The sequence below is a fragment of the Mustela nivalis genome (genome assembly GCF_964662115.1).
Source record: "Mustela nivalis genome assembly, chromosome: 10".
In the NCBI taxonomy this organism is placed as follows: Eukaryota; Metazoa; Chordata; class Mammalia; order Carnivora; family Mustelidae; genus Mustela; species Mustela nivalis.
The window spans coordinates 3,595,335-3,610,809 of NC_139029.1; the positions used below are offsets into that span (position 1 = coordinate 3,595,335).

At 56.5% G+C, this 15,475-nt stretch overlaps 1 protein-coding gene across 10 annotated transcripts in view; it reads right to left on the bottom strand.

The window, feature by feature from the left end:
* Window positions 1-15,475, bottom strand: part of ACOT7 (acyl-CoA thioesterase 7) — a 94,010-nt gene that overhangs the window by 68,510 nt on the left and 10,025 nt on the right. For 2 of the 10 annotated variants that reach the window (XR_014299671.1, XM_082686781.1), the window contains exon 1: window positions 11,430-11,777. The exons of 1 other annotated variant lie outside the window; for it this stretch is intronic. Coding sequence is in view for 6 of the 9 variants with exons in the window: in XM_082686781.1 (XP_082542907.1) it covers window positions 11,430-11,638 (209 nt within the window). In the remaining 3 variants the exon portion in view is untranslated. Of the gene's footprint in view, window positions 1-2,530; window positions 3,045-4,435; window positions 4,549-10,455; window positions 10,578-11,429; window positions 11,778-15,475 lie in introns of those variants that run through there. 7 more of the 10 variants (XR_014299670.1, XM_082686779.1, XM_082686786.1 and 4 more) reach the window with 7 other exon arrangements.

A 15,475-nucleotide genomic window follows, 5' to 3' on the forward strand; every position in this document is an offset into this window, starting at 1 on the left:
TGTCCGCGCTTTTGTTTTCCCATTTTTAATGAAGATGTGGATATGAAAAGTGCTTCACTTTCCTCTTCACTATTTAGAATGAGAAAAGCAAGCCCAGAGCAGCAGGCACAAAGCCAAGGGAGGCTTCTACACCTGCCTCTCACCTCCTGGACCTAACTGGCCACTTAGCCCACTGCCTCAAGGGTCACCAGCCCTCAGGGCTATCAGTGGGGAAGGGCGGCCCGGCATTGCCCGTGGACACTCCAGCTGGGCTGGCGTGCGCCCATCCCGAGCTCCGCACATCCGAGCTCGTCCTAGGGACGTCGCCAAACATGATTAAACTCGTTCCCCCTGAGCTCCATGTACCTGGCCTCAGAGCAGACACCTGGAGGACAGGCCCTGTCCCCCTGTTGTTTGGCCCCACACAGAGCTTTTATACTGGGTTGAACTGTGTCCCCCAAAAGATACGCCCGCGCTCTAGCTGCCGGAACCTGCCAATGGGACTTCTTCAGAAATGAGTCTTTGCAGGCGTGATCAGGCTCGGTGAGGTCATCGGGGGACATTCCGATCCAAAGCGACTCGTGTCTTTTTGGAAAGAGGGAAATGTAGACACACCAGGGAAGAGGCAGAGACCAGAGCGGCGTGTGTACAGGCCAAGAAACACAAGGGTGCCAGGAGCCACCTGGAGCAGGAGGAGGCGAGGAAGGATCCTCCCCCAGGGCCCTCAGGGGAAGCAAGGCCCGGCGGACACCAGGATTCGGGGCCTGGGACCTCCAGGCTGTGAGAACAGACATTTCTGTTGTTTTAAACCCCCCAGTTTGTGGCCACTGACTATGGCAGCCACAGGACACTCGCACTTGGGGGTGGGGGGGGAGGGCTGTGCTCCACCACAGGAGACAACATCGAGGGACAGGTGAGCCCCACGGGATCTGCGGCGGTGGCTACAGCCGGAGCCTGACCCTCAGCTCCTGCATCCCAAGCCCAGCCAACCCAGGCCAGGCCCCAGCACAGGGGGTTGACCACTGCCCCCACCTCCACAGCCCCCGGCACTCTCTGATTCTGACACCACAATGTCCCTGCTAAAATACAACACTGCAGGGGCGCCCAGGTGGCTCAGTCGGTTAGGCGTCAGCCTTCAGCTCAGGTCATGATCTCGGGGTCCTGGGGTCGAGTCCTGCATGGGGCTCCCTGCTCAGTGGGGAGTCTGTTTCTCTCTCTCCCTCTGCCCCTCCCCCTGCTCCTGCTCTCTCTCTTTCTCAAATGAATAAAATCTTAAAAAAAAAAAAAAAGAAAATACAACATTGCAGCGTGAGTTCCATGGTAAGTGGGGAGGGAGGTGGTTTCCTCGATTTAACGGGGAAAGCTGAAATAGCTCTCGGAGGTAGAGGGTAGTCGGCAGCACACAGCCAGACCCCCGGGACAGATAAAGTCCTCTCGGGTTTTCCACCTGTCCCAGAGTTGGGCAGAGCCGTCGGGCCCCCAGCTGTGGTCCAGGTGGGGGCCTACAGGGCGGCCAGTGCCAAGGACACCACAGAGACTATGCCGAAGGTCCCCAGGCCTGTCCCTGTGGGGCAGCGGCAGGTGTCCCGAGCAGGGACAACCCCAGGGTGCTTCTGCCCTGACCTAACCCGCAGCCGTAGCTGCCGAGCTGCGAGCTTCGAGCTCCTTGCGGGGAGCCGCCGCCTTGGCAGGGAGCCGAGGATGAGCAGGTGCAGTCCCTCCTGGCCAGACAGGAGCTGGGGGGCCGATCGCAGGGTGTGCACGTGCCAGGAGGACCATGTGGGCTGGGGGATGGGACCGGTTCAACCAGGCAACCCGACCATGGCCCATGTGGACACCCTGCCTTTCTACAGGAGACCCCGCCAATCAGAAGCCCGAGTGACCCTGCTTCTCCTCTCCAACCTGCTGTCCAAGAAGGATCCAGCAAGGTGCCTTCAACCCCAGAGTTCCCACCACAGTCCCTAGAAGAGGAAGGGAGGGAGAAACGGCTGGGCCAGGAGAAAGTCCCTGGGGCTCTTCCAGGCCCCAGAGCAGGAGTGGGAGGCACCGATCTCACCCAAAGGCCCAGGCGCACACTTCGGCCAGGACCAGGGAATGAACCAGAGAAAGCTCCAGGTGCAGCCGCTGCCCAGCACCCACAGATCCCAAGACCCCAGAGCACCAGGCGGCTGGGCAGGCAGGAAGCGAGCAGCGCCCCACACAACCACAGGACCCTGCTGGCGAGAGAAAGGGGAGAACCGGAAGCAGCACTGCCGCAGAGAGAAGCGGCTGCCACCCCCGGGCCATGCTTCCCCGCCCTCAGGCTGCGGTCCTGCCGAGGGGGCGACGTCGGGGCTGGACCTCCTGCCCCAGCTTCAGCCCTACGTAACGTTCGGAGCAGCAGACCCGAAGCAAGCACAGCTGTCCTTGGCCACAGGGAGCCAGCCAGTCCCCACACTGGACGCGGGGGGCACATCCCCTCTACGACCTGACCCCATCAAAGTGCCCCCAGACAGACCATCTGCGACAGTAGCCCCGCAAGAGGAGGGGGGGAGCACGAGACGGATGGTACCTGCTCAGCTGGGAAGCCATACCCGCTGGGGCTCGTCCTGGGTCCGGAGAGAAGCTGGGGGCTAGTGGCAGCCAAGTCACCGGCCCTCCTACTCCAAAAGCACCGTCCCAAGTCCCCGCCACCAGGCTGCCCAATCTAACCAGGAAGAGGCTGCCTCACCAATCCGAGGAGTCTACCAAAAGCCGGTGTCATAGAAACCTCGCTTTGTAAACAATGACAGCGGAGGAGAGCGCATCTCCGAGCCCTTCCGCTGCTGTGCGTGGGATCGAGAAGTCACACAGAGATGGCCACCATCTCTCAGAAGACTCTGGGGGGCCCGAGATGGGGCAAACACCCACCCAGGGTCCCGGGAAAGGCTGGGCTCTGGGCCCAGGGCCACCGCACGCCTTCTGAGCTTCCCCAGATGCACAAGGGGAGCAGGGTCCCAGGCCAGAGTGAGACTCACAGCAAGGCTCACATCAGGGGCAGAGCCCAGCATCCTGCCCAGAGGGGCTGGCATCCGACACCTGTCCCCAGGCTACCTCCAGGGCTCTAGGGGCCGGGTGGGCCGCTGGAAGGGAAGTGGGGAGAGGAAGCAGCCAGCTCTGCCAGCCCTCGCTCTCCGGTGGCTGCCACCGCACAGACCTGCCTCCTCCCTTCTCTGGGGCCAGGCGGCCAGGGGCAGACCTTCCGTCCCCCAGGGGGCCTGCCCTTCTCCCCTCCCACTGGGTGTTGGGAAGAAGGAAAGCAAGCCATCGGAGTGGCCGAGGAGCTGGTGTGACATTGGCAGCCCCAGGAGAGGAGGCTGGGTGTGTAATTACTGTCCCCGCGCCCCAGAGCCACCCCCACGTGGGGCTGCTGTGACGGCGACTGTGAATGAATGAACCGGCCCGCAAGCCCCGTGAGGGACCCTTCCTGGACTGTCCACCCGGCTTGGCTCCTGGGCACGGGTCCACCTCGCCGGGGGGCGACTCCAGCAGGTACCGTGCTCAAGAGGTAAACGTGGGCCAGAGCCCCAGGGGCGTCCCCCCCCTCCAACGGCCGCTCTCACCACCAGAGCCCCGGCGTGCTCCTGGCCGCCTCCGTAAAACACGATGATCTGCTCCTGAAGGCACAGCGACCATTGTCCCACATCCTCTCCCCTTCACATGAAAAGAAGCAGAGGCAGAATTCCAGGCCGACCAGCAGCACAGCAGCGCACCCCGCAGGGAGGCCGGCCGGGGCAGGACGGGGTTCGGACGGGCCCCAAACCACACCTGAAATGTCTACCTGGAAGGGGAGTCAGGGCAGAGTCTGGGCGGAAAACCTTCCCCAAAGCCTTCCCCTACCCTCACAGACCGAGGGGGGCCCTGGCAGGACCTCCTGCAGCCCCTCAGCTGTCCGAGACGCAGCTTCAACCTGAATAGAAATGACCCCATTTGCCAGCAGCCCCGAGGACACTCCTGTAGGGCAGGGACTGGGGCTATCCTGCTCGTTGCGATGTCCCCAGCACCTGGCACCACACGGGACACAAAGCAAAGTGCCATGTCAAATCGAAGAGTGACCCAGTCCCTGAGAGACACAGGTGGACAGAGCCACCGCCCCACTCACCCTAGGTCCCCTCTGGTCAGCTGGGTGCTCCGGCCCCGTGCGCACCCGGCCAACAGCCTGCACCTCCCCCGCCCTCCCTGCCCAGAGAAGCCTGGCCACACTCTCCTTCCCTAGAAAGGCCAAGAGCACTGTCCCCACAGGCCACCACAGTGGGCCGTGTTGTGGGTCCGGTCAAGCCCATCTATCACCCGCGGGTCAGAGAAAAGGCCCCCAAGGCCACGGGTGTCCACTCCAGCCAGGGGGAATCCCAGAGCCATGTGTCCAGACACCCCACCATCACAACCAGGGCCCCCTCCGGCCCCACCCCCACCCCCAGCCATCCCACAGTTGTCTTACAACTTGGCCTTCCCCCTGAGACAGGCCTCGCCAGCTCCCTTCCTCAACACTTTCAGGGATGTGCCCCTCCGAAGCCCGAGCATGGTCTTTGCGTGTCCTTTCCGGAACCCCGGCCAGATGGGACCCGGAAGGGGGTGTCAGCCACCCGCTGTGCCCTTTGGACTCGGCCGCATTCCTCTGGGTGGGCATCGCTGCCTCCCTAAGCAACGCTGGCTTCTCTCTCTGCCCTGGTCTAGACCCTGGGTGTGCTGGGCACATGGCCTACCCCAGGTAAGGAGCAGCCACCCCACCACTCCCAACACTGTGTGAGCCCATGACCTTCTCAGATCCCTTAATTTGGAGTTCAAAAGAATGCTGGAAATTACTCGTTTCGAGCCCCAGCTTCTACCGTGGAGAGAACAGGCCCGCAGAGGCGAGGGGGTGGCCCCGTGTCACGCACACCTGCAGGCGGCGTCAGGCACCTCGAGGGAACATGCTGGGAGGCGCTGGGCCGCGGAGGGACGCAGCCTCCCACACACCGCAAAGACCTGCCATCCTTCCCGGCAAAACACCATCCAGGTGATGAGGTGATGACTCACAGACGGACGAGAGGCCATAACCTGCCCCACCAGTTCTTTCCCAATTATGGAGAAAGATCATGAAAATGCTCCAAGACCGGCTTCAAGGGAAGCCGTCCTTGCCAGAGCGCACAGGGGATCCCCGTCCACCTAGAGGGAAGCATCGAGGCAAGCCTCAGAGTTCAGACCCAAATGAGGCTCTCTCCCCAATTTCATCATTAGAAGGAAGAATGTGTCAGATCCGGAATGATCCACGGAGTGACAGGCAGGCCCAATGACTTAATGCCTGCGTACATGGACACACCCTGGACCAGGAGAACTAAGACTTGGAAAACCCAAACAAAGCCCACGGGGAAGTGCAATGAGGGAACCCTGCAGGAGACGACACTGGGGGACACCCGCAGGTCGTCCCACAGCTCCAGGGGAGCAGCGGGGCCGTGTCCCCTCCACTGGCCGCACAGACATGCCGACTCTCCGCGGAGCGGGCTCGTCCGTCGTCAGCCTTCCGAGCAAATCACTGTGAGACAACCAGCAAACCAACTGATGACCAGGAGGTGGTTTCCGAATTAACCAGATGCCCGGAAAGGTTCCCGGCAAGATGATCCAAACGGCCAAAAGACAAGGAAGAGCACAGGGAACAGCCCAGGAGCCCCTCATGCAGGAAGCGGCAAGTTAGACGCCCTCCACGCGCACGCCAGGACAGGATCTGACTAAGGAGGAATTGGGGGCTGATGCCCGCGACCACGCAGAAGGATCCCCAAAACGTGATGCCGAGGGCAAGCAGCCGTCCCAAAAGCCACGATTTCATGGACACGAAACGTCCAAGCAGGCCGATCCAGAGACGGAGAGCAGACCGACTGACAGCCGCCAGGGCTGGGGGCTGGGGCAAATGGGGAGTGACAGCTCAAGACCACAGCGCTTCCTTGGGGGCAAAGACAAACGTTCTGGACTTAAACCACGGTGACAGCCGCCCAAGCCTGTGCATATACCAGAGCACACCGAGTAGCACTCGGTGAACGGATGCAACTTACGACCCAACAGAGCCGTCGCCACGAGACCTGCTGCAGGCCGCTGGGGGACACAGGCCCCCCCACCTCCAAACACTCAGCCCAAGAGAGAGCTCCCAGACTTGGGCCCAAAGAACACCACACACAGCCGGACAGGTCAGCGGCTTTGAGGCTTCTGAGACCCCCAGGCCACCAGCACCACGCACGAGCAAGGCTGCGCTCCGCTGAGACATCGGTGGCAGCCGTTTTCCACAGCTTTCAAGTAGAAATGCCACACAAGGGGCGCCTGGGTGGCTCGGTCAGGTAAGCATCTGCCCTCAGCTCGCTCAGGCGATGATCGCGGGGTCCTGCTTCTCCCTCTGCCTGCCACTTGCTCTCTCTCCCTTTCTCTCTCTGGCAAATAGATAAAATCTTGGGAAGGAAGGAGAGAGGGCAAGAGGGAAGAATACTGCACAATCTAGCGATTCCACTTCTGCGCATTTACCAGAAGAAAATGAAAACACTGATTCAAAGAGCTATGTGCACCCTGATGTTCAATTCAGCATTTTTTACAACAGCCAAGATTCAGAAGTAAGTGTTCGTCAACAGAGGAATGGATGAAGATGTGTTACACAGCCCCCCCACGTGCAAACACAAAGGAATATTACTCAGCCATTAACAAAGAGGAAAAAATCTTGCCATTTGTGACATGGGTGGACCTGGATAGAGGGTATCATGCTAAGTGAAATAAATCAAAGACAAATACCGTGTTTTACTTTAATGTGGATCTAAAGAACCAAACCAAACCAAATAGAACAGACTGGTAAATACAGAGAACCAAGTAGTGGGGCGGGGGGGACAGGTAAGGGGAAGAAGAGGTACAAACGTCCATTTATAAGTGAAGCCAGTCACAGGGGCGTAAAGCACCGCACAGGGGATACAGCCAAAACATCGTGATGACTGCAGGCGACGGCACCTACACTTGCGGCAAGCACTGCGCGATGCCCGTAAATGTCAGCTCACTTGCCGCACATCGGAAACTAATCTAATACTCTGCGTCCACTACACCTCAATTAAAAGGAAGAGTATTAGCAACAGGTTTCAGATGCCATAGGTTAATCAGGCAACTTTGGGCTGGCTTGTGGGTGTCCCCACCTCTCAGGTCCTGATGTTTATCAGGCACACGACATGACGGGGCACGGGGGAGTGTCAGCCAGTCATTCAGAGAGACTGAGTATTGACCCAACGGGATCTGGTTTCCTGAGACACTGCCAGGCTCCAGAAAGCATTTCATCCGTCAAAGCTCTGGATTCCAAAGGCACAGACCAAGCGTGGCATTTACGGAAAGTGACGGCCACCCGCCCTCACTCACCCTGATCGGTTACAAGGCTGAGGTTCCCACCTGCTGAGGGCCCAGAGGGTCATGAAATATTTAGGGGGCTCGAGAAGACACTGGAATTGGAAGCCCAGGGACTTTCAACCGGTGGAGAGCGGGGCCAGTGACCATGTCACAGGGACCTGCAGACGGCTGGGGTGTGCCAAGGGAGGCCAGGACACAGGCTGAGGAATCAGAAAACACCTCCGAAGCATTCCCCAGCACCCCATTCCCTGAGTGGCCGCGCGGCACATACACCAGAAGCCCCTCTCAGACCCACCAGACAAATCTTCGGGGGCAGATACTTCAGCCAGGGCTTCTCCCTGTCCCAGGATGAGCAACACCCTGGCCTTTGTGCCATGAGCCACACATTTCCCTGAGGCTCAGAGAACCTCTCAGTCTTGTGCTGAGTTTGGGAGGAGACAAATCCTGCCTTTGACTTTTAATCCTCCCCACTCATAAACCAAAGTCGGGGCACCAGGCTATGTCTGGGCGGCTGGTGGATCAGAGCTCTCCCCATCACCTCCCTTGAGCAGGTGATGAGATACACCAACTCGGTGTCAAGAGACCTGAGTTCCAGTGTCCCCTGTGCTGACCGCAGGCAGGTCCCTCCTGCCCTCAAATTCCCTACCTGTAAAACAGGGAGCCCCTCTGCACCCCGGGGCTGAGGGCTGAGTGGGCATGAAGGGTGCAGACGGGAGCCAGGGCAGTGGCTCAGACTGTGGGTGCGGCTCCCCTCTGTCAGCTGTTAGGAGGCTCTGCTCCACATGGGGGGGGGGCTACTTGTACAAAAGCAATTCTTTCTCCCTGTACTTCACCTCCCAGGGCGAACACGACCTCCCCCATTTGGATTAAAATTCTGATTTCCCTGATGCACCTGATGCCCTGTTAAACGTTCTTGCTGGGCCGTGGGGCACATTCAAGGTCATGACTACTACAGACAGCCTCCCGATAGGTGGGGGATAGGTGGGGACAGCACCCCGCTGCAGGGACAGGAGGGCGGCAAAGTAGGAAGGGCGGAAAGACCAGAAGGGGGCCTGTTGGTGTTCTGGGAGGTGAAGTGGGAAACGGATGCATGAGCAGAGGCCCGGCCCACTGCTGAAATGAAACCACGTGGGTGACCAACACCCCACGTTCTGTAGGGCACTTTTGCCCCTGGTGCCCCTTTGCTTCTGTCCTCAGGGTCAGGGGCGAGCCAGGGGTGTGGGGCTGGTTTGTGGCTTCACCCTGGGATGCCGACAAGGACCTCGGACTCACAGAGACTGTCCCCATCTGAAGAAAGAGGTGTGTCCACATCAAAAGAACAAAGCTGGACCCTTACCTCACACCATCTATGAGGAAGAACTCAAAACAGGTAAAGCCCTAAAAGAGCTGAGATTGCGGAAATCTTGAGAGAGGACACACGGGTAACCCTCCGTGACCCTGGACCTGGCAGCCATTTGCTGGATCTGAGAGCAAAAAGCACAAGCAGTCAGAAAATAAAAAACATGAATTGGATTACATCAAAATCCAAAACTTCTGTGCTTGAAGGCATAGCATCCAAAGTGGCGAGACAACCCACCGGACAGACAAAAATTTTTGCAAACCATGCATCTGAGAAGGGACTTGGATCTAGAATCTGGAAGGAACTCTAACCACTCAAGAATAAGACAAAGAAGCCCAGTGAAAAATGAGGAAAGAAACTGAACCGACCAAGATGTACACTGTCTGCGAAGCTCACAAAATCGGTACAAAAAGTTATGTCATCAGTCATCAGAGAAACCAAATCAAGGCCACAGGGAGATGCCACTTCACACCCAGTCAGCCAGGGTGGCTGTAACCCAAGAGGCAGCCGGGGTCAGAGGCAGCACTGAGGAGGAGGCAGGGACTCCCCCCACCCCGCCGCACTGCTGGAGGAGGGGACAAAACAGTGAGGCAGCCACGCTGGAAAACACACTAGTGGCTCGTCGGAAGTTTCCGCGTAGAGAAACCCTATGACCCAGCAACCCCACTCCCAGACGGGCTGGTTTTCTCACACCACCTCTGACACCCGGTGTGAGGGGGCTGTTTTCCTGGCTGGGGGGCCTACGATTCAGGGCAGTTCTGACGCAAACAGCCCGGGGTTAGCTCAGGCCCCAGGTTCAAGGGCTCAGGTCTGTCCCCACTTCAATGCCAGCTATACTTCTGACAAAATCGCTCTAGAAATTGTGTTTCCCACAAAAACCTCCTCCAGTTGGATAATTTACTGGAGCAGCTCACAAACTCAGGCAAAAGCTATATTCACATTTACTGGTTTGTTATAAAGGATACAGCTGAGGCACAGTCAAATGAAAGAGATGCAAAGGTCAAGCAAGGGGTGGGACTCAGCCACACCACCCTTGATGCACATCCAGGTGTCCAGCAACCCCGGAGATCTCCGAACTCCACTGTTGGGGATTTTTATAAAGGTCCCATTATGGAGACACTGGTGATTAACTCAACTTCCAGCCCTCCCTTCCCTGGCTCCAGGCAGGAGGTGGGGCAGAAGGTTCCAACCCTCTAGCCCTGCCTGGGTCATCCCGGCTACCAGCCCCCATCCTGAAGCTAACAGACTCCCAGCCCGGTAACCACCTCATTCACATAACAAAGACAGACTGTCACAAAGGAAATTTCAAGTGTTTTGGGAAGTCTGTGCCAGAACTCAGGGACAAAGACCAAATAGGTATCTTATTAAGCCACACTAGGTATACACTTGAGAAAAAACATATGCACACAAAAACTCGGACAGGAATGTGCACAGCAAAGTTATACATGATAGCTAGACGGTGGGAGCCCAGCAAATGTCCACCAACTGATGAATGCATACACAAAGGGTGGTATGGACCCTGCAGTGAGTTACGGAGGCAGCACGGACGCCTGCTCCAGCCCAGGTGACCCCTGGAAACAGGATGCTCCGTGAGAGCAGCCAAACAGAAAACAGCATATTGCGTGATTCTGCTTATTTGGAATGTCCAGAAGAGACAAACCAATAGGTAAAGAATAGAGATTGGGTAGATGAATAAACTAATAAAAATTTAAATTAATAAAAAAAAAAAAGCCTCATTGAGCACAGAGTCGGGAGGGCAGCAGGGGGCGCTCTCAAACCTTACAACTGGTCCCTCGCAGCCCACCAGGAAGAGAGACCCCGGCAGGTCCCCACTCCACCTCTCCCGCTGGACCACCCCAGCCGGAGGAAGGCAGGCTCTCCGGCTCCAGCAAGGGCCCCGCCCGCGAGAGGCGATGCAGCCAATGAGAAGCCACGACACTTCCAACTCCCGGTTCGCTCCAACGGGCTTCTAGTTTACAACAGCCCTCCCGGCTCCCCGTCCCTCTATAAAAGCAACCTCTTTGTTCTGCCGACTTGCGGAGGGCTCACCGCAGCTCGCTTGTCCCCAGCTGCCATTCTCTGGTTTTCCCCAGTAACCCCATTTTTGCTGGTGAAATTGTGCACTCCGGAGGATGAGTCACACGGAACCCAGGTCACATGCCAGTAAAGCTGGTACAAACCGGGAGGGGCGGTACACCCACTGCACCCACCGGACAAAGTCTCTACAAAGTTTGAAATAAACACGGGAAGGCCAGGGACAGCAGCACAGGGTCGCGCTGCTGACCACGAGCCCAGACGAGCCCAGCACGCGAGGAGAGCTCCCCCTGCCCCGTACAAGCCTAAGGGGCCGAAATCACAGCTTGACCCCTGCCCCAGGGGACAGCAGAAGGCACAGGTCCCCGGACTCCTGGCAGCGTGTGCCCAGGGGTGAGGAGCCAGCACTGTTAGGAGGGGTGCTTTAATCTCCACGGCTGCCTCAAGCCTTCCAATTTGTCAGCCACCCAGAGCCCAGAACCTGCCGTTCCTGAAAGCCTCCGCCTCCGACAAAGGCCGACAGGCTTCGACGGGTCCCTGGCCGGGAAACCTGCCAGGTCTCCCTCAGAGGGCCGGCCCCCAGGCAGCTCGCTGAACACGCAGCTCTCCGTCTATTCACAGCAGGTCCTGAGTCGTGTGGCCAAGGCTCAGTCGCCCTAGGCGCGGACAGCAGAGCGCTGCCCCCGCTGTGGGCACAGAGATGTCCCTGTCATCCTACCTTGCGGTGACACAGGGTCGAGACAGCAGATCAGACCTGGTTTCAGCAGCCTTCGTGGAAGCCCAGCATCTCTGCCCGGCACTGGGGGAGCTCCTGGGCCCCAGACGCTCCCAAGCGGCCGCCGGCTTGGCGAGCGCTCGGAGGCGGACAGCGTAGACAAGCAGCTTCATGCAGCAGGAAGTCTGCCCCGCTGCCGGCAGCAGGCCCATTAGTAGCCTCCGGCCCTGTCCCCCGGCGGGCCTGCCCCCAGAGCCCTCCCTACAGGACGCGGTCCCCCTCCCGGCAGCCTCCTCCTGGGGCTGCCCCTCCGCCGGCCACACTCAGGCCCGCGGTTCTCCGGAAGCGGCTCCCGATGCTTCCCTGCCACCGCAGTGATGCAAGGAACGCATGACTCCGCCTGGAGTCACCAGCTTGGCTCTTGGCTGAGCAGGAGAGGGAGGGCGACAAGGGCCGGCGGTGGGCCGGTTCCTGAGGAAGAACGCATTAGGTGGGGCCGGGAGGCGGCGGGGAAGCGGCCCACGTGGGTCGCGGACGCCGGGGAACCCCCACCGGGAGCCGGCGCGGCGGGGGCTTCCGCGGGACCAGGTGCGCGGGCGACTTCGGCGACGAGGGGACCCGCCCCCGCCCCCGCCCCTCAGCCGATGAGAAGCCGTCGTGACCCCGAGCTCTCGCTCACCCACTGGCTTCCCCCCTCCCCGGGAGGTACCGCTCCTCTCCTGTCTGTGGGGCTTGCCTGTCCCGAACGGCAATTCTCCGCTTACCCGAATAAACCCCCAGTATGCTGACAAAATAAGTGACTTTTTGATTTTCATTTATTTTTTTAAAAGAATTTATTTAATTGACAGAGAGATCACAAGTAGGCAGAGAGGCCCCCATCTCTGGGCCCGTAGTTGGCTTTATGTTTAAAAACTATGGTCAGTGGCCATGATGGGGGGCTCTTTGATCTCCCCGAACTTATGTTCTCAGAACTAAACTGGACAGCCAGGGCTCTGGGACTGTCAAAACTGAGAGGAAGGCCTCTCTGGATTGCTGTTCCTGTCCAGGACCTGCGAACAACAAACAGCACGGTCATCTCTCTGCACCCTGTTGCCCCCCGCCCTGTGCGTCACGGACATCCGTTCCCAGAGAAGGCAAGTTTCTTTGCTGCCCTTGACCTACGCAGTGTCTCTTCAGTACTCCAGGCAATAAGGAAAGCCGATTATCCTTTTGCATTCACTTGGGAAGAACGTAAGTACAGTAAGTACGTCTGAATCACTCAGGGTTTTACAGATGGTCCTTAGTTTTCACAAATCTTAAAAGCTAATGTGGATGATATAAAAATTGTCTGTGGCCTCTACTTATAACATGTAGATGACTTGCTTTTCCACTGCCCTTCTCAAACCTCTTCCCAAGAAGATGGCATCCGCTTCTTAATGCTTTTGACCTTAAAGGGACATAAAATCCTCAAAGAAAAATTGCAGTTTGCTCAAATCTGGTTTGATACTAGGAAACCTGATCTCAGAACAAGAACTGCATTAGAACCCAGGTAGCGTTCTTCAACTCCCCAAAACTGAAAACCAATTACAAGGTTTTTTGTAATTGCTTTGTACTGGTTTTGTACTGGCTGGTTTTGTACAGGTTTTGTACTGGCTGGCCAGTCTTGTGGTTCAATGTCTACATGCTTTAGTAAGAAAAGGGAAAATCTAGGGTTCCTGGCTGGCTGAGTCAAGAGAATGTGTGGCTCTTGATCTTGGGGACATGAGTTCAAGGCCTACGTTGGGCACATAGAGCTACTGTGAATATAGAAATAAAAATTGTAAAAGTGAAAGAGCAGGAACATACAACGTTAGGGACTCTAAGGAAAAGCCTAGGGGTGCCTGGGTGGCTCAGTGGGCTGGGCCTCTGCCTTTGGATCAGGTCGTGATCTCCGGGTCCTGGGATCGAGCCCCGAATTGGGCTCTCTGCTCGGCGGGGAGACTGCTTCCTCCTCTCTTTCTCTCTGCCTGCCTCTCTGCCTACTTGTAATCTCTCTGTCAAATAAATAAATAAAAATCTTTAAAAAAAAAAAAAAAAAAGGAAGAGCCTAATAAGACCCCGGCCTCAGACATCTTAATTATGAATTTTGTTTTCTCCTCTGTGTAAATGAGAGTGAAGGGAACATCTTAAGAGTACACAACCGCAAAAACACGGGGACCAGCATGGCCCCACGGGGTATAGAGCCAACCACCAGATCCTGTGGCCAGGAAAATCCCCCCCTTGCCTCACAGCCATTCCTGCTACCAACTGCCCTGTTAGTGCAGAGCACTAAGGAGATGTTCACAGGGTCCCCTTTAACATCCCTGCATGGTGACACCAGACCAGGGTAAAATCACGTGTATTTATACCGACAGCCCACACACCATGGCTCATGATCTTGGAATGCTGGTTAGCAGTCTGGTTTCCTTACCTGGAATGGGAATAGCATTAAAAATGGCTCCCATTGGGGCACTAGGGTGTCTCAGTGGGTTAAAGCCTCTGCTTTCGGCTCAGGTCATGATCCCAGGGTCCTGGGATCAAGCCCCACATCGGGCTCTCTGCTCAGCAGGGAGCCTGCTTCCTCCTCTCTCTCTGCCTCTCTGCCTACTTGTGATCTCTGTCAAGTAAATAAATAAAATCTTTTAAATAAATAAATAAAAACATTGAATGTGTTAATTATTTAAAAAAAAAATTGGCTCCCATTGCCAAAACTTATCAGATGCCACACTTTCGCTGGCTGTTCTGGCTACGATTTAGATTTAAGGCTCGTGGACATTCAGATGCAATCCCTTGGAGACCAAAGGAAACCACCTCACTGATATTTCTGCCAAAAATGAGGCAGTCAAGGAAACCCAGAGACAAATCCCTGTTGTGGTCCGAAACAAATGATAATATGGAAAAATCAACAGGCGATAACCCAATAATTGGCCCCCGAGAAGGAAAAACAGTACTGGAAGTCTAATCATTGTTGGCTCAATGAAAAGACAGAACTCTGGTTTGGACCTAAAAACAAACTGAGCCTACCGGAAGTTCTAAAATTCCCACTACTTACCTCTGTACACGAGTTTACTGACAAAATTATAGTGTTCATGAATAATTAGTGGAGAAATTTGGTGGGGGGGAGAAATATTAACAAGGCTGCAAACAGGGCTTACTTCACACACCTGTCTGAAGTACAGTCTGCGGAAACCCCTTCACGTGTATGGGTTGTACAAACACAACAAGATGTGGTAGTCACAGTTCGTGTATTTTCTCACGGGCTTGAGCCCTTCCCTTATAGGCAGACCACTGCTGCTTCTGTGGTAAAACTTCTGTTCAATAGGATGCCTGGGGGGCTCAGTCCGTTAAGTGTCTGCCTTCGGCTCAGGTCACGATCCTGGAGTCCTGGGATTGAGTCCCACGTTGGGCTCTCTGCTCTACGGGGTCTGCTTCTCCCTCTACCCCTCCCCCTGCTTCTGCTCTCTCAAATAAACAAAATCTTAAAAAGAAAAATTCTGTTCAAAAGGATGCCCCCACCTGAGTAACTCCTGTCCAACGTCACAGTGATCAAGAAACCCATTTTAACGGTCAGGCGCCTCGACGAGTCTGTGCTCTTTGGCTAGTTTCAGAATACTAAGCACACTCCTCAAGGTCAATCCTCAAGGTCAGTGAAACACATGAAAGGCATTATGAAGATTCAGGTGGCAAAAGCTGTAGAGACCTTCCAGACACCGTGGCCGAAAGCACCGCTCTTGGTCCTTCCGAATCTCCGACTGACCCCTTTGGAGCTTGCAGCCTCGCAGCCGTGGAGCTAAGTAGCAGGACATCCGGTGCCCTGGGCCCTGCCTCCTCTCATCTGTAGTTGACAAAAGGAGATGCTTCCCAATATTTTAAAGTCCTAACTGCATCTGTTAAAAATAACCAGGCTTGGGGCGCCCGGGTGGCTCAATGGGTTAAAGCCTCTACCTTGGACTCAGGTCGTGATCCTGGGATCGAGCCCCGCATCGGGCTCTCTGCTCAGCAGGGAGTCTGCTTCTCCCTCTCTCTGCCTGCCTCTCTGCCTACTTGTGATC